General features: G+C 35.1%; 3 protein-coding genes, 1 long non-coding RNA gene and 1 pseudogene across 5 annotated transcripts; all 5 read left to right on the forward strand.

Moving 5' to 3' along the window:
• Positions 1-9,368: 9,368 nt before the first annotated feature.
• LOC147551752 (uncharacterized) lies at positions 9,369-11,088 on the forward strand. Its single transcript, XR_015237163.1, has 2 exons — positions 9,369-9,643; positions 9,839-11,088. It is a non-coding gene; the product is annotated as an uncharacterized LOC147551752 (long non-coding RNA).
• Positions 11,089-13,239: 2,151 nt separating this feature from the next.
• Positions 13,240-14,016, forward strand: LOC147551753 (peptidyl-prolyl cis-trans isomerase 2-like). The gene has a single exon (XM_086667016.1). The coding sequence runs from the start codon at positions 13,292-13,294 to the stop codon at positions 13,808-13,810; it is 519 nt and encodes a 172-aa protein (XP_086523142.1). The 5' UTR covers positions 13,240-13,291; the 3' UTR covers positions 13,811-14,016.
• Positions 14,017-16,500: 2,484 nt separating this feature from the next.
• LOC147551754 (protein PSK SIMULATOR 2-like) lies at positions 16,501-21,907 on the forward strand. Its single transcript, XM_086667017.1, has 12 exons — positions 16,501-17,170; positions 18,126-18,439; positions 18,586-18,678; positions 18,764-18,854; positions 19,046-19,139; positions 19,349-19,446; positions 19,884-19,953; positions 20,376-20,479; positions 20,592-20,708; positions 20,889-20,965; positions 21,089-21,133; positions 21,263-21,907. Exons 1-12 carry the CDS (start codon positions 16,850-16,852, stop codon positions 21,762-21,764), a joined length of 1,926 nt encoding a protein of 641 aa, XP_086523143.1. The 5' UTR covers positions 16,501-16,849; the 3' UTR covers positions 21,765-21,907.
• Positions 21,908-22,707: 800 nt separating this feature from the next.
• Positions 22,708-23,925, forward strand: LOC147551755 (uncharacterized). The gene has a single exon (XM_086667018.1). It carries the CDS (start codon positions 22,795-22,797, stop codon positions 23,755-23,757), a length of 963 nt encoding a protein of 320 aa, XP_086523144.1. The 5' UTR covers positions 22,708-22,794; the 3' UTR covers positions 23,758-23,925.
• Positions 23,926-26,825: 2,900 nt separating this feature from the next.
• LOC147551756 (cold shock domain-containing protein 4 pseudogene) lies at positions 26,826-27,826 on the forward strand (annotated as a pseudogene). The gene has a single exon (XR_015237164.1). The product of XR_015237164.1 is annotated as a cold shock domain-containing protein 4 pseudogene (transcript).

Raw genomic sequence — 27,826 nt, forward strand, 5'->3', positions numbered from 1 at the left:
ATTAACCCAAACAACATGTATAATGGAGTAAATTATGCATACTGTTTGTTAAACTTCATAATGTGTTGGGACACAAACAAAATTTTAGTCTGAATCAAAAGGTCACTGTTATGTGAAAAAATATGTATAATGTGCAATAAATTACATATAATTTTTTAAACGTTATGTTTGACAATATTTGAAGGATTTGAGTAGTTTGGCCAGCTTAACATGCCTACTTGTATGGGTGAAATTACGCATTATGGTAGATAAATTATACATAATTTCTGTCTTCTTATGAAATGTTTTATATTTTATGATAAATTATATATAATTTATAACAAACTACTTATATTTTTTATTCTTTGATAAAAACATGTACGGAAGATGTTTGCGTAATGTACCAGAAAGTATGAAAATGTATTGTAAATTACCTATATTGTATATTCTGTTATGATAAACGTACGGAATAACAACTGGTTCGTAAAATTGTACGGAACCAAAAATCTGAGGTGAAGAAATATCAAAAAATCAAAAAGCTTAAACCTAAATATAATGTAAAATGATATGATAATCGGATGAAAACAAAACATAATCGATTTGAAGGAATCAATAAAGAAGGATTAAACATCAAGATCATAAACAGTTATGAATATCTTAAAGAGAGAAAATAAACCTCACAAATACGAAAGTTAATGAATTAGTAAACAAACATTTGATAACAAAATCAAAATCTGTTATGTTTAATGATAGAGAGAGAGAGAATCTGTTACTTTAACCTGAGAAGGAATTTTAGATCTTAACAACGGAAAGAACAAATACTTTGACAGTGTAAAAACTGATAAAACTTGGATGATTCAGCTGCTATAATGAAGAAGGACCAAGATTTCTGAGTTTAATGGAGGTTTACTGGAGGTTTATGAAGATGATTCGATTTTAGAGAGAGGAAATAAACAGGTTTCCGTTTTGGAGGATGGTGAAGATAATGGTTATTTTGAATAGAAACGTGATTGGAGAGAGAAGATGAGAGATAAAAATGGAAACAGATATTTGGGGATTTTGAAGGTTAAACAGTTTTTATATATATGGAAGGTTAGTTTAGGTATTAAGATTTAATATGTATTCTAGAGATTTGTGTTTTCTCTCTAGATGAATACAAATGAACTAGATATCTATTTACATTATTATTTTGGTTTACAAACCTTTTATAGGATTAGAGATGACCAAATGTGTATTTAGGGCCCGTTTTTTGGATTATAAGCCCACAAATTCTTAGTTTAGAACCCTAAGACAATACCCCCAATTACATTTTCTCACAACTATATACCAAACACTAAGGTTGTGTTTGTTTTTTTTTGTAGACGTCTGAATCTGAATTGGTTGAATCTGAATTAGCTGAACTGAATTAGCTGAATCTGAACTGCCTGAATTATTTCGCAATTAAGATGTTTGTTCTCCAAATCTGAATCATTACATCTGAATTGAAAAAATTACATATGTACCCCCATTAATATTTAAATGAAAAAAACTTTGTCCTTTACTTTTTCTTTTCTACTTTCTCCTTCTCTCTCCTGCCCTCTTTCCCATACGGCTAAACTAAAATCCCAAAACCCTACTTCACCCAAAACACTGCTTCATCTAAAACGAGTGATACACCCATTGATTTTTTTTTTCTAGCTCTATAATGCCACTTCTCTTCTCTCTAAACTTATAGATTGTATCTCCTCATCTCTTAATTTAACTTCAAACCTCTTGAATGTGGGTATCTTCCTGATAACCCATTAAACCCTAACCCAAATCTCTTAAATGGGTCTCTTCCGGATAACCTTTTGAATTGGTCTCTTCAAAACCTCTTAATTTTCGAAGCTCCCTGTTAATGTAAGTTTAGATCTTCAACATAATAATCTCACTGGAAAAGTTCCCCAGCTCTGATCATTATTGAATCAAGGTCCTACTACTTTCTCTGGAAACCCTAATTTTTGCGGTTTTCCTCTATCAAATCAATGTCCAGAAGTTGAAAACCCTAAAATCCCTGACAACCCATTAAACCCTACCACAAAACCAATTTTTATCCTACTAGTGGATCAAGTGATTTACTGGAAGCAGATAAAACCAGATGGATTGCAGCAACTGTTCCTATAATATTTGGAATTTTAGTTGTACTCGGAGTTTGCTCTCTTTCGGTATGGTTACGAAAAAAATGAAAATAAAGATGGAGTCATTTCAGTTGTATATGGAATTTCAGTGGTACTTGGTGGTGGTCCGGTGGTGATAGGATGGTGATGTGAAGAAGATGAAGATGAAGATTGGGTCATTTTCTATTTTTGGGGGTATTTTCGTCATTTGTAGTATTTCAGATTTTTTTAAATTTTTTCAGACTTGTTTTAAAGTCTGAAATAAATGGGCCTTAATTCAGCCAATTCAGATGTTTAATTGATTCAGCCAACATTTCAGATCATGTCAAATACGAAAAAACAAACATCTAAATCTGAATTGAAGCTCAATTCAGATTTCAGATCTGAAAAATAGAAAAAACAAACACAACCTAAATGTTCATCAAAAAAAAAATATACCAAACACTAACAAAAGTTTTTCTTAGTAAAAACATTTTGTTTTCTTTTTCATCAAAAAAAAGTTGTTTTCACGTCCACATACTTTAATAGTATCGAACTAACTCTAAGAAAAACTTACTTTGTATTCATTATAGGATTCCAAATATTAACTGTTTCACGACGCGATCAGTTTTCAACCAAGCAAAAGGTGAGGAAACGAAACCTCAGTCTCAATTAGCTTCACTAGATCCTTCGTAAGTCCTAACTACCCTAGCTTCGCATGAGTATTCCTTTCATTTTCATCTTATGCTACCTCATTTATTTATTTTCATTTCTTGTTGAAGCAGTCCTATAGGAAGAGATTGACTATGCCCTTGGATGACTTCTTGGAGCTTCCCATGGAGATGATTGTGAACTCCTAAGACTCCTACCATGTTGCCTCTGATGTAATGGGACCACATATCCATAGATCCATCTTTACATATCCGGCAATTTTATTTTTCTAATTGAAAAGCAGCTCATATCATAATTGTCCTACTAATAATACAAAAAATATGTGCACCGCTTAAATTATTTATTTTCATTCAACACATGAAAGTCCAAATTCAACCCTTACAATGTTAATATTATTTATATTTATTCCTAATATTTATATCAAATCTTAATATAATGGCCAAATTGGCACTCAATTTATTTAAATTAATGAACTGCAATTAGCACTACACATAACACAATTGTGAACTCAGTCCTTTTAAAAGATACAAAAGGATAATTTTACACTTTGTCTTATTCGTCACCTACTATAGGCGGTGCGGTAGAGAGTCGGGTGGGTAAGACATTGTTACTTTTTGATACTAGTCTTAGAGTTAATAATTGAAGTCCGACTAAACTTAAAAATGGTAGAAAATGACTGGCGTGAGAAAAGTATAAAAGAGATCAAATAGATCTAGTTCAAGATAAAAATCGAGTGGGCAAGTACTATACGGCTATACGCAATGGAGTCTGATGGAATCTTTTCAATCAAACTTGAAGTTAGAGAAGATGGGAGCCAAAATAAGATTCATCATATACTTATTATTCTCAACACTACAGATTTAGAATAATAAAATGGTGAAAAATGGATCATTGTTAAGATTAGTGTAGGACAAATAATACCCATTCATAGAGAATCCAAAAGGTTAAAATATTAGGGATTTTCTCACAAAATGTCAATTGTTACGTGTTCCATGGCCCATGTGTTCACACATGCATGTCATGTGGACGGGTAACATGACAGCTTACTTAAAATTATATTGTTGTGGATGGGGGTTGCATACCCTATTGCCTATAGAACTCAGAAGAAAATTGCTTCTCAAAATATAAATGGATTAATTCAATTTGGTTGTTTTCTTTTGTTGAAATATTCAATTTGGTTGAATAAAATTGATTCATTTACTAATGTGTCTTTCTAAAGGGGATCCGTTTTTTACTTTTAACTCTTTAAATTTTCTTTTGTTAAATTTTTGATGGAGTCATTGGAGGATAAGTCCAAAATATATAATGACTTTGAGGCCTAAACTTGACAGACAATAGTTTATTTACTTAATTTCTGTTTTTTCTTCGTACAAATACACAAATACATCACTATTTTGTTAATTGATTAGTGAAGTATAGATTAATGTAAGAACAAATTTACTTTCTACACTAATACATATAATTATTTACGTTTTGTTTAATTAAGCTTATTACGCTATTAGAGTCCATTTTCTTGAGTCTCCCACCAAAAATTTTTTTTTGATGACATGTATTTGACTTTTGTTATGTTTTGCCCTTGCCCGATTTTGTAATTATTTGTAATTGAAGAAAGAGAAATGTCAGAGATATAAATATCCTTTCTTTTTCACTTCTTAACTTCAACTTCATATCTTTCTCTCCCCCTTTTCTTTTTTATAGGTTAATTTTAATTTGACTCATAATTTGTGACCAACTCACGTTTTTAGCTCCATAAGTGTGCAACAATTTGATTTGTCCCCTAAGGTCAAAATTTTAACTTTTTCCGAAACATTGACTCTCCTTCATCTTCATTAAAAACCTAATTTTTCTTCTCTTCAAAAAAATTTCTTCTTGTAATTTGAGCATCCTTCGAAGGTGATTGGAACTATAAAATATGAAGAAGTTGTCATTATCTTTTACATGAATTTTAAGTTAATCCACAAGGAGTAAAACTTTCAATAACCAAAAGATTTGATTTTTATCGGTCATGGTAATCTCAGTTTGTTTGAGTTTCCTCCGTTTCATTACGTTTTCCTCTAAGTACATGTTCATTTAATAGGAAATGACATGAAATGCAGTACTTCAGTGAGAGGAAGGGCCAAAATTCATGTGATTCTAATCAATTATGAGAACTCATGATCGATAAGATCAAATTTTTTTATATAAATACCATAATTCGGCTAGTAAAAGCCGGTCATGAAATTTATGGTAGAGATTACGAAGGTCGTGACAATTCATATTGGTTATATGGACTTTTTTTTGAAGTTTCAAAGATCTTATTAATGCATGTTCTGATCATTTTAGAACTTCGTGCTGATTTTTACTAGACATGATATTCTGTAACTCTGAATCTCCAACAAGCAAGGCCTAGTGTTTTAGCTTTTTCTGTTTATTGTCAGCTTTTTATCGACAATCTTTAGCTAAATGGTGGAGTTTGCCACAAGTGAAGCATTCGCCTGCAAATTTCTTCTTTATAGGATTGCCTACTGTGTTTGCCGAAGGTTTCTCTCTAAGCTTCTGGCTTGGTCTTGCTTTCCACCGCATTGACATAGGAGATTTTTTTATTTCACATTTCTGCATGCACTTAGGCTATCCCCTTCAACTCAGAGTTTGAGGATTAGGTCTTCAAGACCAATCTTTGTTCTTGGGTGATAAATAGTTTTTCAAGTCTTTCTACTGCGAAGGAAGTTTATTCTATCATGGAATGAACCTCAACTACCTCATTTGTAACTATATTTTCTGCCTTTAGTTCTTGTAGGGGAATTTGAATTTCTTGTATTTGCATCATGACTGGTTTAGAGTCAGTCATTTCATACCCGCAATTGATGTTTTATACTTGTTAGTGAGGGTATCCCTTAATTCTTTCGATGTCGTTATTACATCATAGACTTTGTTTAAGACTATCATCAAGACTGTTTGATAGGTAATTCTTACTTAAGAAATTTCAACGCTTCCACGGCAGAGACATTTTGGATACCACCATTCTCATTGAGGACGAATTTTTCTTTCGAAAGGTGCTTCACCGGATCAAAATCGTGAGAAACATCTTCTACTGCCACCTTTTGAAGTCAATCTCTTGAATTTTGGTTCTGATTTTTCACCATGGTTGGAGGATGGAGCATTCACTCAAATATTTTCAACATTGGTTGTCATTTATGCTTATCACAGAGCCGCAGCAAGTTAGTATTTAAAACTTTGAATAAAGAAAACAAAATGTCTTAAAGATTGTTGTGTCGATGGTATACTAAGACAAAAAAAAAATCTTATTGCCTATCAATCAACGAAAAACTAATAAAAGTTCCAAAAATGATTGGGGGCTCCTTGTCGTACTCCATAACTAAGTTGGCTAATAAGACAAGGGGTATTTTAGTCTTTTCACATTCTGAAAAAGACCAAAATACTTCTTGTCCGATTAAGGGGAGTACAACATGGAGTATGTCATGGAGTCCTCATATCAGTGTTGTAAAAGTTCAGAGATGCGCAATACTAGATTTTTTATATTTGTTTTAAATACAAACTTTTAAATCCGCTTAGATCTTTAAGATAAAGATTGGAGTAGTAAAAATTGAAGATTTTTTGTGGAAACGAAGTAAGTACAAAATATTGATGAAGTAAATTTCAACAACAAAAACGATTGGGGGACTCCCTTTATGGAGTACACTAGGGAGTGTACAAGAAAGTCCCTTTATCAGCATTGAACAACAACTATAAAAACGGCTACTCAGGGGTAAAATTCCTCCAATGAGCTGTTGGGTGCCTTTAGTAACAAAAGAATCGCAAAATTTGACCGTTGAGACGGGTCAGGCAGCCTAGGCCCGGGATAAGACCCAAGTTTACCTGGCTTGTATTCTATGCCCTTGATTTCTAAGTGGAATACTAAACCTCTTACCCAAATTCCAATTAGTGGTGTTGAAAAGGTCGGACGGGCCAGCCAGGCTGGGTTGCGGGTCGAGCCCATCCAACCCGAGTTGGTAAGGTATCTGGTCGGGCTTCAACCCGTTGGTATACCCTGCCCCAACCCCGGACCGAGTATAGGCCCAGGCCAAGCCGGTTCGGGTTGAATCCAGACCTGGCCAGATAAGCCTATTGTTTGTTTTTCTTTTTAATTCTTAAATTTGATATGCAAATAAAAAAATATAAATTGATAGTTTATTTTGGAAGGTATTTATCTATAGTTTAGAAATAATTTTCTTAAAAGATTTTTTGACAATGATTTTGGGATGATTTGATGATAATAATAATAAATAAGATGATACAGAAATAATTTTAGGAATTAAATCTTTTGGAAAGAACTCTATAGAATTTTTGAAAAGACTTTCTCATAAACTTAAGATTCCTATGATTTACGTTAATAACTTTAAGAAAGATTTTCTGAAAAGATTTTCTAGAAATAGATTTAGGAATGAAAAAATTTTGAAAGACAGCGGCTGTGGGGAATAAAAAAAATCTCTAGGAATAAAAATTCTCCACAAAATTGGTCAACCGAGATTGGCTATTGGCTTTTTTATATCTATTTGTTGTTATAAGGCTCCCAATTTTAGAGTTAAACAAAATTAATTTTTTAGAAGATCCCATAAATGAATTTAGAAAGAACTTTTATAAATTTAAGCAAAATTTTTCATGGTTCTAAACCCTAAACTCTTTTCAAGTTTCTTCTTTTCTTCATCTTATTTTTCAAAGCTTTGTTTTCTTCTAATCACTAAACACTAAACACTAAAAACATAGGAGAACAACCTAACATGTTTAGAAATGAATATGTTTTAGGGTTTCAAAATTAATTGATTTTTTAGGGTTTATAATGTGTTTATCTTGGGGAGGATTAATGGAGGAAGAAACTTGTTTTGGACAACCCATGAAAGATGTATTAAGAACTTCAAAATATTTTGTTTGATGATTTGTAGGGTTTAGAATGTTTTTTTTTCCTTTTATCTCTCTAACTTTGTTGTTGATTTTAGATAAATAAGGTTATTATGTGTTTGAGATTTGAGGAAGATAAGTAAGAGAAGTGATAGAGAAGGAAAAAAGATGAGATGAATAAATTTTTCTCCGGAGAAGAAGAAAAAAGAGGGAAAGAAGAAAGAGGTGTAAGTTATAAAAAAAAAATTGTGTTCCCCATAGAAAAATATTCCCTAGAGATTTCACAAAAAACATGGATTCTCCGGAGAATTTATTCCTCGGAGATTTTTCATTATTCTCCAAAGGCGCGGCCTTTTGAAAGAAGTCTTTGAAATTTTAGAAAAAACTTTCCCATTAATGTAAAGATTCCTATGATTTACATAAGTAATATTAAGAAAGATTTTTTGAAAAGGTTTTATGGAAATAGTTTTAGGAGTGAAGTTTTTTATAAAAACATTTATGGAATTTTAAAGAAATCTATAGAATTTTAGAAAAGACTTTCTCATTAACTTAAAGATAAACATATGGAATTTTAAAGAAATCTAAGGAATTATTTTTTTTTTTTAAAAAAGTAGGAGAGAAAAAAAAGAGGAAAAAACGGGCTGAACCAGGTTCCGGGTCGGGCTTGACCCGCCGGACTCAAACCATAAACCCATCCCAGGACAGGAAAGTAACCCGAGTCAACCTGGCCCGTCAGGCCTGGTTTCGCCCACTAACTCCACCAGATACTATCGTTCCTTGTCTTTTTCTTTAATGGTGTGTTTGGTTGCAGGATTCCTAAGTAGGATTCCTATCAAAAGTGGAATTTGGTAGGAATCATGAATACTTGGTCTGTTTGGCTACCAAGAATCCTAGGACTCTTGAATCCTAAGGATTCCTAATTCCAAAATTTGTATTGGACCAAAATCCCACCCTACCCCCTAGGATTTGCTCGGATTTTGGATTAATGAACTTAAATTTCAAACTTAAAATCAACAAAAAAATATTTCCTTCTACAAAATCATTATTTTTTCCAAAAATTATATTTTTTCTAAAGACATTTGAAAATACTCAAATAATAATAATGGTGTGTTTGGATGGCGGAATCATGAATCCGCGGATTCACGAGTCCTTGGGATTCATGATTCCACGGATTCATGAATCCAAGTAATATTTTTTGGCTTGTTTGGCAACTAAGAATCTTATGATTTATTATTATTTGAGTATTTTTAAACGTCTTTAAAAAAAATATGATTTTTGAAAAAAATAATGATTTTGAAAAAAAATAATAATTTTGTAGAAGAAAATATTTTTTTGTTAATTTTAAGGTTGAAATTTAGGTTTATTAATCCAAAATCCTAACAAATCCTAGGGGGTAGGGTGGGATTTTGATCCAATACAAATTTTGGAATTAGGAATCCTTAGGATTCAAGAGTCCTTGGATTTTTGGTAGCCAAACAGACCAATGATTCATAATTCTTACCAAATTCCACTTTTGATAGGAATCCTACTTAGGAATCCTGCAACCAAACACACCATAAAGGTTTTTGGGGGTCGGGAGGAAGTTTGAATCCTTCGGTCGTGAGGCTCCAATGGCGTCTATGTCCAGATTGATTGCCTTCATGAAGGGACAGGTAACAAATTTGGGTTTCATTCATTTCGCCACATCTCTCACACACACACACGTCAGTTGTTAAATCACATTCAAACTTTTTTTTGTTGATTTTGTATTTCAATATTGTCTACTGAGGAATACGACAATAGGTTTTTTTTTTTTTGTTTTTGGTACAGTCACCGATTACACTAGGGTTTACAATGAGGTTCCACCAGTAAAAGTTATTGCTTTGAGATCCACAGATACCGCAAGAGCCAGGATCGACCAAGGCAGGTGGAAAATGTGTAAGTTTTGATCTTCAACAATACAAGTAGTAGTAATAGTAATAACCAAACCATGAGTAATGTGAGAAGAAGAATAGAAGAAGGAGGTACTTATCCAATTCTCTCTCTCTCTCTCGGTTTTCCTTTTTTGTTGTTGTTTAGGGTTTTTCCATCAATATGTAAACTTTTAAGATTGATACTATCATTATGTATATCCAATGTGAATTCCCCTATTACTCCCCCTCCTATGATTAATTACCTAGACCTAGTTTTGAAGTTTCCTTCTTTCTCTCTGTATGTAGATTACTATACAACAACAACAACGGATAACCTTGATGACAATCTCCTTGCTGAAATTCTAATACGACTGCCTGCAAAAACCGTAGCTAGATTCAAAGTTATCAACAAAAGATGGTATTCATTGATCTCTCATCCTTTCTTTGTGAACAAACATACTAGTCTTCAAACCAGTCAAGATGCTTCTAGTTTTATTTTGGAAAAACCATATGGTATCACTCTGGTATCTTTTGATCGCCCTTCATCCAATCTCTTTAGTGAAACCGCCCTTACTCTAGGCTTACCACATGAAGATGTCGACCACACAAGATCATGCATTTTAGCTAATTCCCATGGGCTTATTTTAGTTGAGATTGGATACGACATTTACATCTACAACCCTTTTAACCAAGAAGAAACAACTTATTCCATCTCCCTGCATAGGGTTACCTTGTTATTATGGGATAATTTTTGGTCCAACTTCCTCCTCTCCGCATTACTATAGTCACTACAATCTGGTTTGCTTGGTTGAAGCAGACGAGGCTTTTAAATTCAAGATTTTTATGCCAGAGAAAGGGCGTTGGAGAGATTCCAAGAAATCTGCGATGATAAGCTATGGTACTAATGGCTTAAAAAAGATGTCTGTGTGCTTACATACTCGTCCTGTTTGCTTTCGAGGGATTATGTATACATTGACTGAAACTGGATATATCATTGCATTCCATTTGGATAAAGAAGAAAGTAGGATGATTGAAATACCAAAGAGTGTATCTGAGATGTTGGTAGGATTAAATAGAGATTGGCGGATTCCTACTTGGCTTGGAGTTGTAGAAGATGAAGTTAACCTTGTTGTAGTTACCCAGGAACAAGAAATAGTAATTTGGGTACTCCATGATTATGAAAACAGCAAGTGGAAAATTAAGAAAAAGGATGTGAATCATGTGATAAAACCTGGGAACATTCCCATAGCTTATGTTTCACCCTTGTTCTTCGATGGCCAGAGATTATTTTTAAACGCCACAACCACCGGATACAAGTATGATGGCAATGTACAACAATGGTTTGCACGTAATATAAGCTTATATTACACCCTAACTGGTGTTTCAAAACTTCTATGTTCCCACAATGTTTTACGGTGTACTCCTAATATAAGCACTCTTACTGGGATTTGCGACGGCAACCAAAGTTCGATTAGAAACTTGTAGTGAAATTTGAGTACTTACTTTTGGTGAATTTTATGATTTTATTTTACCCGTATTTGTAGTCGAACAATAAACCATAAAGGGTTTTAAGATGTTGGTTGGTTTCAATTGCATGGGCATCAGTGACCAAACCACTGAAAGGGCACTGCATCCTGCTAAATCATACGTGACCCTGTTCCAGCCAAAACTATATAGGACTATAGGAGACAAAGTAAACAGTAGAATTTTAATGGATGGAGCTAACAACCCATTTGCCTATCAATCGACCACGCTTATCAAAACCCACCAAAGTAATTTATGTCTCTTGGTCGAATGATTTGTAAATTGCTAGAATGGGTCTTGAATGTTTGATTAAGAATACAAAAAAAAAAAAATTTACAAATTTCGATATCAACAAAATGGACCTATCCATTCAACAAAAAAAAAAGGCGACCTATTTAATTTTATTTATTGCCCAATAAGAGGCAAAGGAACATCGAGATCATAGGTTCTATGTTTTTTTTATGAGATTATAGGTTCTATGTTGTTAAACAAATAAAAGTATTCTAGACACATCGCATAACTTAATACTTTTGCTTCATGACACTAATAAAGAGTGGGTCAAAAATTATATTTTTGTTGAAAAAGAGTGGCTCAAATTCAAAGACCACCATTGAGCATAGATGCAACCCTCTTCTCCTCTCCCTTTTTAATTCATATTAAAAAACAGGGTTGTTTCCCAAATGGTCCCCAAATTTATGACCAGCTTCCTGCCTATCCCCCTACTTTAGTAAAAATATTCATATGACCCTTTTTTTTCTGTTATCTTCAACTTTCCGTTACTCTACCTCCTCCATCTCATTTCCTCTCTCTACCACATCATTCATCACGAACAGACCCTGATCTGGTATGTTCGTGATGAAAAGACCTCCGGCGAAGGGGGAGTTTAGAGAGAGAGAAAATAAAAAATAAAAATTAGAGAGAAAGAGAAGAGAGAGTATTAAAAAAAGAAAATTTGAAGGTCGCTGGCTGAAAATTTGGGCGGTCGGCGACCCCTGCCTGTGAAGACGATGATGTGGCGTGATCAATGATGTGGTAGAGAGAGGAAATGAGATGGAAGAGAGAGAGAGTAACGAAAAGTTAAAGATAACTGGAAAAAGGGACTATATGAATATTTTTTGCTAAAGTAGGGGGTCAGGCAGGAAGCTGGTCACAAAGTTGGGGGTCATTTGAAAAATAACCTAAAATTACCAATGATGTTGCTAGTGTACCTTGTGACACTACAAAAAGAAGAAAAAAAAAACCTATGACTCTAGTTGACCATTCAACCATTCCCCTGTTTATTTTTCATTAATATTTTTGTACTTTCATTTGTATAGATGTGTGTCCATCTTAAAACTGATTGACAACTATGAATACTCTCTCCGTTTCATTTTTTTCGTCCTTTTACCAAACACAACTGAATCGGAAGAACTTTTTAATTGTTGACAACTGAAGTTAATTTTTCAAATTATCTACGTTTAAAAGGAGTATTATTGATAATTTCTTAAAATTAATTTATATAGTGTTGACAACTAAAAATAAAAAAATATATAAGAACATCTTCAAGTGTAGACTCGAGAAAATTTTCGAAAGTTTTATGTGTCAAATATAAATTAAGATACTAAATTATAGATGTTGACATGTAATTACTCTAAAAAATTTGTGTCTTCAATAAATTTATCTCTAAAATAACTTTATTTGGTATATGTCTTTCTTAAATTTAGTAGGAAAAAGTAAGTAAAGCAAAGATGTTTTAATCTCAATTATTGATGGAGAAATAGAAATACTAAATTCCTTTGCCTCTAGTTTTTTTTTTTTGATGAAAGTCCTGTGTCTCTAGTTGAGATTTCTAAAATAACACTCGTTACTCCTACATTTTTTTTAGAGTTGGAGGAATAAATTTTGATTTGTGCAAAATTGATAAATCCGATGAGGGGTAATATGACCCGTGCAATTCACATGCCCACTACTTAACATGAGTTCTACGAAAAAATGTAATGCCCTAATTCCCTCCTCCGCTCCTCGTCTCAAAAGCCAACCACCGGTTTAATACTTTCTCGGTACGTCTCTGTGTCACTTTAGTAATAAATCCTAGACTTATCCACTTGTAACTGTGGAAAATGTACGACCAGGATTTAACATAGATAAAGGGAATTAAATCTACACCCTCCGATCACAATACTCAACCCCTATAAATATCCGTCCATCCTAAACCCTCACTCTCACACAACATAATCTTCTTCCTCAATTCTGAAAATGTCGAACCCAAAAGTTTACTTCGACATGACCGTCGGTGGAGCACCGGCCGGACGTATCGTAATGGAACTTTTCGCCGATACCACACCAAAAACAGCTGAAAACTTCCGAGCTCTCTGTACCGGCGAGAAAGGAAAAGGAAGATCAGGAAAACCCCTTCACTACAAAGGGTCAGGTTTCCACAGAGTTATTCCTGAATTCATGTGCCAAGGAGGAGATTTCACTGCCGGAAACGGTACCGGAGGAGAATCAATCTACGGTTCGAAATTTCCCGACGAGAACTTTAAGAAGAAACACACCGGACCTGGTATTCTGTCGATGGCTAACTCCGGTCCCGGTACGAACGGTTCTCAATTCTTCATCTGTACTGAACAGACAGAATGGCTTGATGGAAAGCATGTTGTGTTTGGGCAAGTTGTTGAAGGGATGGATGTTGTTAGGGCAATTGAGAAGGTTGGATCTAGGAGTGGGAAAACTTCCAAACCAGTTGTTGTTGCTGATTCTGGTCAGCTCTGTTAAATCAAACTGATCTCTGGAGAAAAAAAAAAGATTTGGTTTTTAGGATTTCATATAGTACTAGTGATTTCCTTAATAAATCAATTCTTTTTTGTGTGATCTTAAATTAATGTTGTAGAGAGAGAAATATTAATCTACTGCAACTATAAATTTGAATAATTTGAGGGTTTTATCACCTTTTTAAGTATCTAATGGAAAACTTTTATATATACTAGTATGTATTGGGTATCATATCATCCATTACTACTCAAGAGTGAGTACTTGTGCTGAAAGGTCCCAAGTTAAAGTCGTCTTAAATTTTAATTACCGAAGATAAATCCGTTTTTGTCAGTATGAAAAGACCAAAATACCCTTATCCTGTGTGGGAGAGTACAACAGGGAATATGTCAAGCGAGTCTACAAATCATTTTTGAATAATTTTCTGCTTTAACTTTTTTGTTGCGGAGATGAAGATTGTTGAAGTTTTTGCTCTTCGTCTTGGATGTCTGATGAATCAGATATAAATCACGAATTGGATTAGAATCAAGATGATTTACAAAGATACTTATTGAGTCACCCTTGGTGTGGGGCTCTAAAAATTAGCCTAAAAATTGAAAAGATGCTATTTGGAATGGATATTTAGATCCACCCCTTAGAGATGCTCGGACTTTGTTTGAAATATAAATTTATTTCTATTTTTAACTTAACAATACTTTATCTCATTGAAAAAAAAGAAAAAAAAAACTTAACAATAAAAATTAGACCATATGTTAGTGAGGTGAACGGAACTACGAAAATCCTTACTCTAAAGTGTGACCAGAGTAGGCTGCTTTAACTTTATTTCATATAATAACTCCCCAAAGAATCGCTTTATGGGACGTATTGGAACAATCTTTTTTGCCGTTAATATCGTCTTTTATTAGAAAATGATCAATTGAGTGATTCTTTAGTCAAATGTGTCAATTCTCTCTTTTCCACTTCTCTTTCGATCACATACTCCCTCTCTAATTTCTCTTGCTATGTAATTTCTCTCTTACACTGTTCTTTCAGAGTCGCCCACTCTTCTTTTTCTGTTGCAAGGAGTCACGCACTCTTTCTCTTTTAACTTTTCTCTCTTCCATTTTGAAAATGGTCCTCGGTAAACGGTAAATAAAACTTGCAAGCCTTGAAGTTTTCTCTATGGCGCTTTTATTAATGTTTTTTTTGGCAGGATTGAGATATTTAAGAGTAGGAATATTTGGACAACAATTGAATAATATCAGTAGAATTAGGTGGGGTATTTGCAGTCACTATAGTATAAAAGTATAAGATAGAAAGTCATGAAGAGTTTATCATCAATCTTATCTCAGCTACCGACCACCAAAATTGAATGACCATTACTCTTTCATGGCCAACTATATGACAATCACAGGCACCAAGTTTTCTCCAATATCTAGCACTAAATTTAGGACCACCATGGTTGGGGGATTTCCAGTTTTCCACTGACCACCATCACCCTCTCCACCCATACTTGCTGCCTCGATTGTAACAACTACCAATGCGCCCTACTAGGTACCAACGATAGTTTCTAAATCACATGGAGGCATGTTGCTTTGAGTCGTTAGCTAGAGAGAATAATAATAATAATAATAGACGGGCGATAGAATAAGAGATCAAACGATGAAAAATAGTCCAACATATTTGAAGATTTAGGGTTAATTCATTCCATTTTGATCTCCAATTTGTGATCAACTTCCCGCTTTGACCCCTATAAGTGTTCGGCAGTTCAATTTGACTTTTGAGAGGACCAAAAAAAAAATTCAATTGGTCTAATTTCTGACACTTGTAGAATTTTGAGTTGTTGGGCCCTGGTGATACCCTGCCTGCTAATATCTCTCTCGGCAGGTGTTTTGAGAGGCGCCGTTAAAATGGGCCAGGCGCTTGGTCTAATTGGGGACGCTTACATACAGACTTTTGAGTTGTTGGGCCGCCTGCCGATACCCCGTCCCCTAATAGAATAGCTTTCGTGCGCCTTTAAAATGGGGATGATAGATGGAAGCGTAAATCACGTGGAAGTATTTAATGATTGTGTCAGGAGAGAGAGAGAGAGAGAGAGAGATGGGAGAAGTCAAAATAATTGTCCTATCAACCATACCGCAAACTTTGAATGCTTCCTCTGGTAGTCCACTACGGCACAACCTAATAAACCCATTCCAACTCTTCTGAATTTATCTGTCTCGTCCTTTATTATGTGTGAATCGTTGACTCTCTCTCTCTCCTCCGTGGACCCAACCAACTACCTCTCACATCGTCAAATCAAATGCGCGTTCTATTTGACTTTTACATCACAAGTTTACACTTTTTTTTTTTTTTTTTTTACCTGTATGGTCCAACCTAATGATATTGAAATGTAGTAACGAAGAACCCTCAGTTACACACAGTCGGCTTCCTCTAAAATTACCTTTAAATACCACAATATTTGACCTTCTAGGTCTACGAATAAAACACTATATTAATAGTGTAGCAGCAACAAGATCTAATACCAAAATCAAACCCTTAAACAAAAAACAATCTAATGTGTGAAAATACAATTCCATAATTCATATTCCTTAGTCGTCTTCAAATTAGATTTATATGTTTTCCATGAGTAATTTATCACTCAAAAGTCTGAAAGGATGAACAAATTGTTGAAAAACCAAAATAATCTAGTTTTGACTCTCAACTTGTAGAAAAATGAATTGACAATAAAACTCCTTATTTACTACACCATTTACAATTGGCTGCTTAGAAATGGTGTTTGAGTAATAGGGGTAGTATAGTAAAAATATACAAAGAAGAAATATGCACCAAACGCGACGGATGGAATTTTGATTTTCATACAAAAAAAAAAAAAAGAAACAGTCATGACTAGAAAAAGGTTAACCAGTCTTCTTCGTCCTCTCTCTCTCTCTCTAAAAATATTGAATTGAGTTTAGACAAACTGAAAGAGATTTCTTAAATTCTCTACTCAAAACCCAGAATTTATTTTTTGGAAAGTTTTTCTGTGGTGAAGTGAAGGAGAAGGGAGATAAGGTGAAAAAAAAAATGGGAGGGGTTTGTTCAGGAGGAGTGATGAAGAAAGAGGTAGATTATGATACAGAAATTGATACACCTAGGTATTCTGAGAACCTTAAGAAAGGTAATAATAATAACTATGATGAGAATCAACAGAGGAGGAAGAAGAAGAAGAAGAGAGATGATTCAATTTCTGATATGGATCATATCTTCGACGATGATGATGGTGGTGATGATGATGAGAGTAGAACATCAACGCCGTTGTATCATCATCATGATGTTAATGATTTTAGGTTATCGTTTTCTAGAGAATTAAAGCCTTCAACTCCAGCTAGGTCTGTTACTAGTAAGGTAATCGAGCTTTTTATACTTCTTATCTAGCTATTTCCCCTTGTTAATCTATAACTTCTTGAGACTTTTAAATTTCATAGCAAAATTGTTTAACTATCAATTGCTCTTAGAAATCCAATTTGTCTTTGGGTTTGGCACTATGCATGTTAAAAAACACTCAGTAGTATATATGTATAATTGTCAAAGGGTTTGTGGATCTAACTAGGTTAGAGTCATATTCAACACTTATTATAGGTGAAATCTTACATGCTCAGAGATTGAAGATTAAATTTTACTGTATTAAAGTTCATGGGTTGTTGTAATTTAATGGTTCTGAGTCATTTTTCTTATTCGGACACGAAGGAGCTAACAATTTTGAGTGACTTTATTGTGTGAGTGTATGCCTAAGAGGCAGAAGTCAAGGTGAAATATATTAAGAACGGGATCAAGGTTTTGCTTTCTCGGAACTAAAGTAGTCCTCATGTTGGCTACTTAAGACGGATTTTGAGGCTAGAAAACTAGCCAAGAAGTTTAAATTTTTTTTGGGTTATTATAGTTAAGCTTTCGAAACTGCGGCAATGCAAATTGGTAAAGAAGGGGTGAAATATTTAAGTTACCAAAAAAAATTAAGAAGCTTAATAAGAAATTAGGGAAAGGTAAGGCAGCAAAACAATCTTTGCGTATTCTAGACCCATTTTGCACAAGGAACCAGCTTGTTTATCAAGTAGATTAGGTATTGCCCTTGTCCACGGCATTTTGAAAATCCGATTTAGTTACCCAATGGACTATAAAAAGATACTAAAATGTAGCATTTTCTTTAATAACCATTAGATCTTTTTTTATACAAGTTGTTCGATAAATCTCAACCATTAGTCAGAAGACATAAAGAAAACCATTTTGTGTTTTTATATAGGTAGTGTGTTTTGAGGTGGATTATGCATTCTGTGGTTTAACCTTAAGTTTATTGCTTTCATAGGTACCACAGGTTAGCTCACTTTTGGGAAAAGCAGGGAGTGTTGGTCTAGAGGTTTTAGATACACTTGGAAGTAGCATGTCGAATTTGCATCCCAACAGTGGATTCTTTTATGGACTTGTTTCACGAGGGAATAGAATATCTATCCTAGCATTCGAAGTAGCTAATACAATTGTTAAAGGTGCAAATTTATTGAAATCTCTTTCGGAGGAAAACATCAAAGTACTGAAAGAAGAGATTCTACATTCAGATGGAGTTAAGAAACTGGTGTCTACAGATATGGAGGAGTTACTGACTTTTGCAGCTGCAGATAAAAGGTGACCGCATTAGTAACTCGTCGAATCTCAGAGCTTTGATTTGTTGTGTCAATTTTGCTTTTGTTATATGATTGTAGTAGTTGAATACTTGAATTGATTATAGGATTCTTACATGGGTAGTATCTGATCATGGTTTCCATTTATAGGGACGAATTTGATCTTTTCTCCCGAGAAGTAGTTAGATTTGGAGACCTATGCAAAGATCCACAATGGCACAACTTGGATCGCTATTTCAAAAAGTAAGGTAGATACTGTATTTACAAGTTGCATTACTGATATTTTGTAGTAACTGATTAATTTCTTCACGCTTATTTGACATCTCAGATTGGATACAGATTTCGCTGCACACAAACAGAGCAAAGAAGACGCAGAAATGACACTGCAAGAACTAATGAATTTGGCTCAGCATACTTCTGTGAGTATATTTTAGTGTCCATTGGCAGCTCACACTTCTGTTTCTGCATATGTTTTCCTCCTTTTTGAGGTTCAATCAATTGACATGAAAGTTGGAAAAGAGTGGGAAAACCCCACTTTTTCTAGCAACATTTATTAATTATCATTTGTCCTTTTTCCGCACAAAAAAACTAACTCAGCTTACACATGTAGGAATTGTACCATGAGTTGCCTCCACTGGACAGGTTAGAACAGGATTACCAGCGAAAACTTGAGGAGCTACAGGCCTTGAATCTTCCCAAAAGAGGTTAAACACGTTCTGCGTTATTACTTTAGTTTGTAAACCTTTCTGAAATTCACTAATCAGTATGGGTTCTCGCGACTAAAGACCCTTTTTTAGACCTTCTGTAGCCATTAATTATAAACCTAGAATTTTTAATGATTAAACTATTACGCAGGAATTCTATTTGCAAATGAATTCTATATTTAATAGGACATTTTTTTTTGTATTTACAGGTGAGAGTGTTGTGGTATTACATGGCGATCTTAAGCAACAAAGAAAGCATGTTAAGAACTTGAAAAAGAAATCTCTTTGGTCTAAGCATTTGGATGAGGTAAATATTGAAGAACCACTAGCTTTTCCTTTAAGAATATATTTGGTAGTTTTGAGTCCTCTATCCATGTAATGAGTTGTCGTCGTCATCATAATTATCATCTCAGTTGTTCTTAATATAAGGGTGGGATATGGATCTGTGCTAGGTTCATCCAATAGAAAAGACATTTTCGAACAAGAGATGTGTTCTGATCATTCTTCACTACTACATCACAATTTGCTAATAGCATTTATTAATTTTGGGTAGACTTCACTCATTCATTTAGAGAATCGTGCATACAACACACTGGAGTTCTATTTTATTCTTTTTGATGATTTTGATATTTCTCTGCATTGAGTAGTAAAAAATAGTTTTACAAATGTACTAAATTTTTCAATGTTTAAAATACTTGCGTCTCTTTGAGTTTCCAAATTTTAATTATTTGTCTTCCAATGTAGGTTGTGGAGAAACTTGTAGACATTGTTACATTTATACATCAGGAAATCATGGAAGTTTTCGGTGATCACGGTACACACTGATGCAGAAATTTATTATTTTCTTTCCGTATCTATTCTAATCTGAGATCAACTTATAGTTTATTTTGTAGAACTTAAAGTTGTAAATTTGCATAACCTACTAGCATGTTCCTGCTCTTCTTCTTATGGTTATGGATTATATGGTCGAAGTATGATAAGCATCTGCCATTTTCTCCCCGATATTTGAGTTTTCTTCAATTTCCCTTTTTTACTTGATGTTTTCCGCAGTTCTTCCAGTGTATGTATCAAATGCCCATTTTAAAAGTTATGGGTGTATACGAAGAAATCTGCTATTTCAACCTAAGTTTTTTTTTCAATGTCTCCTGAGCTTAGTGTAACTTTTCGGATATCCTGACCTTTAGTGCTTTCGATTGTATAGTCTAACTATGTATTCGCAATTTCAACTCATGTTAGGTCGTGTATTAGTCGACAAGGAGCAGATTCATAAGCCTCAAAGATTAGGTGCATCTGGCCTTTGCTTACACTATGCCAACATCATCAACCAGATAGACAGTATAGTAAGTATAATTCTTTATTGTTTCATTTTGGTTTAAAATAGTAGGGGGCATTTCTATTTACCCGAGTCATGTTCTCTAATTCAGATAGTTGTGCAAATTGTTATGCTCTTAGGTCTCTCGTCCAAATTTCTTAGCCCCTAATCAGAGGGACACATTGTACCAAGGTTTGCCAAGTGGTATTAAGACGGCTCTTCGTTCACAATTACAGTCATGTCATGCAAAGGAAGAGGTAAAATGAAAATCTTTCTCATGCATTTGTTTGTTACTCTTTTGGATTTCATGGTTCACAAATTTTAAATGGAGTTTGAGTGAAGTTACTTACGGCAATTTGGATGATTTGTCTTGTTGGTACATATCTTTGATCGATATACATATTTGCTTTATGCGTTCACAACTTTTATGCATGTAGTTGACGGTGCAACAAATCAAGGCTGAGATGGGGAAAATTTTGAACTGGCTTGTCCCTATTGCCTTAAATACAACCAAGTAAGTCCATAAATAGGTTATTCTTGGTTTCGAGATGCAAGTAGTTCTCTTTCCATGAAAAGAGGCAGTCTTGATATTGTTCATCTCTTCTAGCCTCTTTCTAACACAGTCCTTGTATCACAGAGCACATCAAGGTTTTGGATGGGTTGGAGAGTGGGCAAATACAGGGTGAGTTGATGATTCAATTATAGTATTATGTCTTCCTTTTCCTTTTTATCTTCTCTTGCTAGTTATAGCTATCGAACGGGATCTATACTAGTGTAAAATGAGGTTTGATATTGGTGACTATGATGACAGGAACGATTTCAATAGAAAGACAACAAAGAGCAATAGTTTGATGCGGATCCAGACTCTCTATCATGCAGAAAAAGAAAAGACGGAAGTATACATCCTCGAGCTGGTAATATGGCTTCAACGTTTGCTCAGTCAAATAAGAAACAGAGAAAACGGCGGGTTCAGACCGCATTTGCCTGTTCGATCCCAGAGTGAGAAAGCATTAGTCGTTCTTGTCGATAACAAAGAAGACTCGCCTCATAACAACAAAAATAACATGATTTTCCAGCTCTCTCCAGAACTTCAAGATATGTTAAATGATGTGAGTTTTAGAAGATTGGTTCCAGGAGTAAGTAAGAGTCAAGAATTTGCAATTTCAGGTACTAAGAAGAAAACCATAAAAGAATTGAAGATGAGCAGAAGCAACGGTAGTTCTCCAATACGAGAATTTACATCTAAGAATTTCTTGAAGCATTCAAAGGTCGAACAGTCTGATGTAATCGATGGATTAGACACAATACATTAAGAATTTAATTTCTTCTTCTTCCAGAGTTACCGAAAAACCTCAGATATCTTTTTTTTCTTTTCTGTATATATCATTATTTGTTGTGGATTTATGTTATGTGCATAGTTATAAGTTATAATGGAATGAACAGGTTGATTGTCTAATTGTCTTTGTATACATTTTCATGTTTAGAGCTTTTGATCTGATCAAGTTCTCCTTAAATTATTGTTGCTACCTTTCTACCCCTACTTTTATTAGATATTGGAATTGTCTGGTAATTGGCTCTGCAAATATATTGATCTATAGATTCATATCAAAGAGTGGTACTCAATTGGACCCAAAAATTGTCATAGGTTATCCACACGTCAGACAAATATTGTGAAATCTGACTCATGTAGACCCGTAGTCGTTTTAGATCTGCAAAGCAAAACTCGATGACATAAATTGTGTAATCAGAAGTTTATCAGAAAGAAAAAAAGCAAACAACATAAATGGAGGAATTCCTCGATTGAGTTAGTAATAAAGGTCCTAATCGGGAGTTTATCAGAAAGAAAAAAAAACAAAAATGGAAGGATTCCTCGATTGAGTTATTAGGGAAAAGCGACAACCAAAAAAAAAAAGATCATTACATTTAGGTGAACATAACAAACATGAATGAATTATCACCAAATTGAGGAATGTTAAAAAAAAAAAAAAAAAAGGTTCTTACCATACTAGTGGTGGGGTTATTATACATTTCATACAAAAAAATATTAGTATCTGTCTTTGACATCATTCTTTATTCCATAGACCTTAATCCCATGAACCAAACACACCAAATATATAGTCATCCTTAAAATTTCACTTTAATAGTTGAGTTCTTAATCATCTTTGAACTGCTCCTATTTCAACAAACCAACAAGTTTCACTAACTCCTTTATACCCTCTCTATATAAATAAGATCACTCTTCCTTAACATATTACCAATTAAGCTAATCAGTCACCACCAAAGGAAATCAAACATCTCAATCTTCCTCTTGTTTTGAGTAAAAGAAAATTCAAAGAGTCCTAGATGGAAGGCCTTTTAAAGACCTATAATTCTAGTTACCTCTTTCTTTCTCTTCTCATCTTACTTTCTTCCTTTGTTTTTCATTCAGAATCTCTCTCTCCTGAAGGTACAATAGAGAGAATCACAAAGCAACAACTTCTTGCAAACCTCCCACCATTTAGTCATGAAACCATACCAGCTGGTTCTTCTCAGTTATTCCTTACTTCCCCATCTGGAAAATACTCTGTTTACCTTCTACGTCGTGAAACGTCTATAGGTGCTGGTGGATTCGGGTCGGACTTTTGTTACTTACAAGTCCAAGAATCAGGTGTAAGTGTGTGGGAATCTGATTGCACACCAGTGAGCAATGCAAATACATGTAGTCTTGTGTTTGGTGATGGTGGGCTGGAAATATTCGACGGAAGCAATTCCGCTTGGGATAACGACGTGGATGGCGAAAATTTGGAGACATTGGTTTTAATGGACAGTGGTGATATGCAGATTAGAGATAAATATGGTGATATGGTGTGGAGGGCAAGTGATAACCCACTAGCTAACCAGAATTGCGGGTCACTTGGGGCTCCAGGAATGGCTCCTGGACTTCCTCCGTTTGCCGCTCCAATTCATGGTGGCAGGGGTCCTTTCGGGCAGTCGACAGAGCACACTGTCGATGCAGTAGTGAACCAGCTGCCCCAGGTGGGTATTCCTGCGGCGGACGAACAACCAAAATTAGCTCCACAACCAGAAGATCAGTTTCAACCTGAACATGAACCACAGCAGAAAGGTGCTTATTCTGATCATAAACAGGAGGGTCTAAACCAGCCATTTTCTTCTTTTGGAGGTGGAGATGGGACAGTAGCCAATCACCAGCAAGAATCCCTTCTTGATAATATTCCTTTTGACAGTGGGTATTCAATGATCAGAGAATTCAAAATCTGGGTTACTTTGGTTCCCCTGCTACTGACTTTCATGGCTTTCTTTGAGTAACTATTCCATGCTCTTCAATTGAGCCGAAAAGTAGTCTCTCGTCCCCATATCCTGCAAGTAGAGTAAGTGAGTGTTGTTTGTGTTTGTTTGGTTGTGAAAAGTTTATGTATTTGCCTCTGTAATATTGTATTCTGATAGTATTCAAAAGGAGTTCTGTTATTTGATCAATCCATTCACACTTGGATAAGTTCCATCAAACATAATATTCATAGGATATCTGTGATATCAGGATGCAATTAGCGACCTGCCTAGAACTCGTGAACCTTATCATTTAACTCGAGCCATCTACAGGCACTCAGTAAAGCTCCCCAAACGACCACATCCGGCTTTACTGAGGAAGCTTTAGTGAACTCATGTGCTTCCTCTAGAAAACCCTTTCGAGCCATCAAGTGGACCATGCACGGAAGATGTTCGGATATGGGAGAAATGTCATAAATGGTTGACATGCAATTAAAATAGTCCTTGCCTTCTTCCAGCAACCCGGCGTGAGCACACACCCAGACAATATTCCAACAAATATATGGCTTCACTCTGGCCTTCAGCATATCTGTGAAGATATCAAAGCAATCAGAAGCTCTACCATGAACTTCAAGTCCCAACATCATCACATTGTAGGAAACCAAAATTTTTTTCAGCATCCCATGGAAAAGTTTTCATGAACTCTCCAAACATCCTCATTTCACATACATGTCCAATAGAGGCATAGAGCTGTGATGATGATAACATCAGACTTGACCTTTGTATTGTAAGTTGCTGCCCTCTGCCACATGATAAGAAATAAGTTATTTCCACTTTTAACAAGTCGATCAAAGTTCAAATTCTCTCACTGATTATAGCAATTTGAAGATTACTAAATTGAAAATGAGAAGAAAGTATGTTTTATCATGTACCCTGAAATCCCTGTGAGTTTTGGGAAGAGTGATGATGTCGGAAAGTGGTATTCTGTTATATCTCTAAAAAATTGCCGCATTGACTCACTGAATGTCTTTCCTTCTCTTGCAATGTTGATCCGAGATGGAGGCTACCTACAAAGAGACTTTAACGCTCAAGTAAGTTAAGTATTGCATGTTTAGTGAGTAATTCAGTGAGAAAAAGAAAGTCCCCCCCCTCTCCCCCCCCCCCCCCCCCCCCCCCCTACAGGACAAATCTGATATGCATATATAGGCTTGGTAGGCGGTGCTAAAGCTCCTACTGAGATGATGAGGTGGTAAGATACTGACTCGATGATAACCACGTGGCATGACCATTAAAAGAATAATCATTGACCATGTGCGAGTATTTTGACATAATGAGATCTTTTGACAATAAAGGTTCGTGTATGAAAAGCAGATTTTTGGCACTATCTGGCCGTCAGCGCAAACATTCAAATCTGCTATGCTTTCTTTCCGTTGCAGAAAAAAGATCCCTTATCCCCGCCCTCCTTTCCAAAATGATGAACATTAAGTCCAGGAGGCCACTCTTTGGACAGAAGACAACTCGAGATATCGAGTTGACTTCTGCTTACCTACTAATTTTGCCTTCCTGCCTAGAACGATGCGTAGGGGTGTAGATGACTCGGCAGTCGGATTCACCTGTCTGCTAGCTCCAAGCTAGAGTAGAGCTCAAAGTGGTGAGCTGACTTCCACATACCTTCCTGCTCTTATAATTTTATATCATAACAGAAATATATCTAATATTCGTCTTTTTGTAAGCTTCGACATTGAAACTTCAATTTTTTTTGGACACCATTTCCTTGGAATTATAATTTTTCAAGTCCAAAAATCACCACCACTAATAAAGACAAAATGTAAACGGTAAAACATCTCATATTCGACTTATCATATAAAAAACTAATTTATTTTTTCATTAGATATAGTGGACAGAGATAAATGAAGAAAAGAAGATACACAAGCCTAAAAGAATATTTAGGTGACCAAGTAATAGAGAACGAGAAAAAAAAACAATGGAAGAAACATTGTGTTTTATTTTAAGAAAATATACGTAACTATAGACATAATTTACTAGGGAAAACAGAATCCCAAGTGGGGGATCGGTCACAGTTTTTTCGTGTTCTTAAAGAAAATAGGAAAACCTGGAATTTTTTTTTTTCCTCCATAATACAAAACACCTACATTGTTTTTTAGGGAATTTATTCTTCGTTTTCTTTTGAGAAAATGACAATCAAGCACAACCATAATAGTTAATATAGGGACACATGGGCATGTAAGTTTAGTTGTTGTCACCTTCTAAAATAATTGAATTCTAGTCTTAGATCATGGGATTTTTCTAGGAAGTTTTCCATTACCTGCAAATACAGTGAACAGAAGTCTAGACAACTTTTAAGCTTCAAAGTTTTCCCAATGGAGATTTATGATCTTATTTCATCCTTATGATGTACCGATGATGTTATTGAGGCAGTAATGTGCCAATTTAGTCGTTTGATGCATCTGACATGTTTATTTTGTCATTTGTACAAAAATGGTTTTTGACATTACACCCCTAATACTAATTCGTAATTTTGTTACCCCTCAAAAACTAATAATCGAGTTAACCCCATTGGTCATGTTATTTTTTGACAAAATACTAAGACAATATTGATGTGCGGAAAGAGAATGTGACTACCAAAAATAAAAATCTGGTGTGATTTCAGCAATTGTAATATCATACTTTCGTATTTGATTCAAAGGGGTAAACTCAATTGTCGATTGTTGAGAGAAGAAGGTAAACTCAGTTACGAATAAATATTGAAGGGGTAAAGTAAAAAAAAACTAAAAAAAGAAGAAGAAGAAGACAGTAAATAACAGAGTTTGAAAAGTTGTTAAAACTTAATTTGTTTTACAATAAGGACCATAAAGTAATAAAATAGGGGCTAAACGGGAAGAAGACTATATAACATGATCTTATAGATCATAATCACAAGAAAAATCCTAGGGATTTGTTTGACGATCTCGAAATAAAGTAAAACAAGGACCATAAAGTAATAAAATAGGGCCAAACCGGAAGAAAATATAATAAACATAATCTTAGAGATCATAATCACAAGAAAATCCTAGGGATTTGTTTAACGATCTCGAAAATAAAGAGGGTGAGAGTGACCAACTAGGGTTCTGTCTCAGGGGGTTTGGCCGTTTGGGATTCCTTCTCTTCTTATATATATATATATAAGGTTAGGGTTCTCTTCCTTCCTCTCTACAAAGAAAACTAGGGTTTCAAGATCGATAAAAACAGATCGATCGCCATGGCTCAGGAAGGAAGATTGTCTGGTACCGTTAAGTGGTTCAACAGTACTAAGGGTTTCGGGTTCATCTCACCAGCTGATGGAAGCGAAGATCTCTTCGTCCATCAATCATCTATCAAATCTGATGGATACCGATCCCTTGCTGAAGGTGAACAAGTCGAGTACTTGGTTGAAAATGGTGACGACGGCAGGACTAAGGCCGTTGATGTAACCGGTCCTGACGGTGTCAACGTTCAAGGTGGCCGTAGTGATAGCTTCGGCGGAGGCGGTGGTGGAAGAGGTGGTCGAGGTGGTGGCTATGGATTTGGTGGCGGATCTGACAGTTATGGTGGTGGGTACAATGGCGGAGGCAGAGGAGGCGGCAGAGGTGGTCGTGGTGGCGGTGGATATGGAGGTGGCGGTGGCTATGGAGGAGGCGGTGGCGGTGGCGGATGCTATACCTGCGGTGAGTCTGGACACATGGCAAGAGATTGCAGCCAGGGTGGTGGCGGTGGTGGAAGGTTCGGCGGCGGCGGTAGCAGAGGAGGTGGTGGTGGTGGCGGCGGTAGCTGCTACAACTGTCAGGAATCAGGACATTTTGCGAGAGAATGCCCTAAAAACAACAACTGATTATTAGGGTAAACATGTTTACTTTTACATGTTTTTCCTTTCTCTCTCTTTCTCTCTATCACAGTACTTTATTTTCTGGATTAGTTTTTATTTGGTTTTGAATCATGGGATAGTTTAAGAAGTGTTTTTGTTATTTTAAGATCGCTAATGGTTGCGATCTGGTGGTTTAATGGTGGCGGGGTGTTCCTTTTTGACCATTACTTTCCCCCTTGTTCGTTTTGAATGGATATGCTGGTTATAATC

The sequence above is a fragment of the Eschscholzia californica genome, unplaced genomic scaffold (genome assembly GCF_041429995.1).
Source record: "Eschscholzia californica isolate CP2 unplaced genomic scaffold, dmEscCali1.0.p SCAF_3, whole genome shotgun sequence".
NCBI lineage: Eukaryota > Viridiplantae > Streptophyta > Magnoliopsida > Ranunculales > Papaveraceae > Eschscholzia > Eschscholzia californica.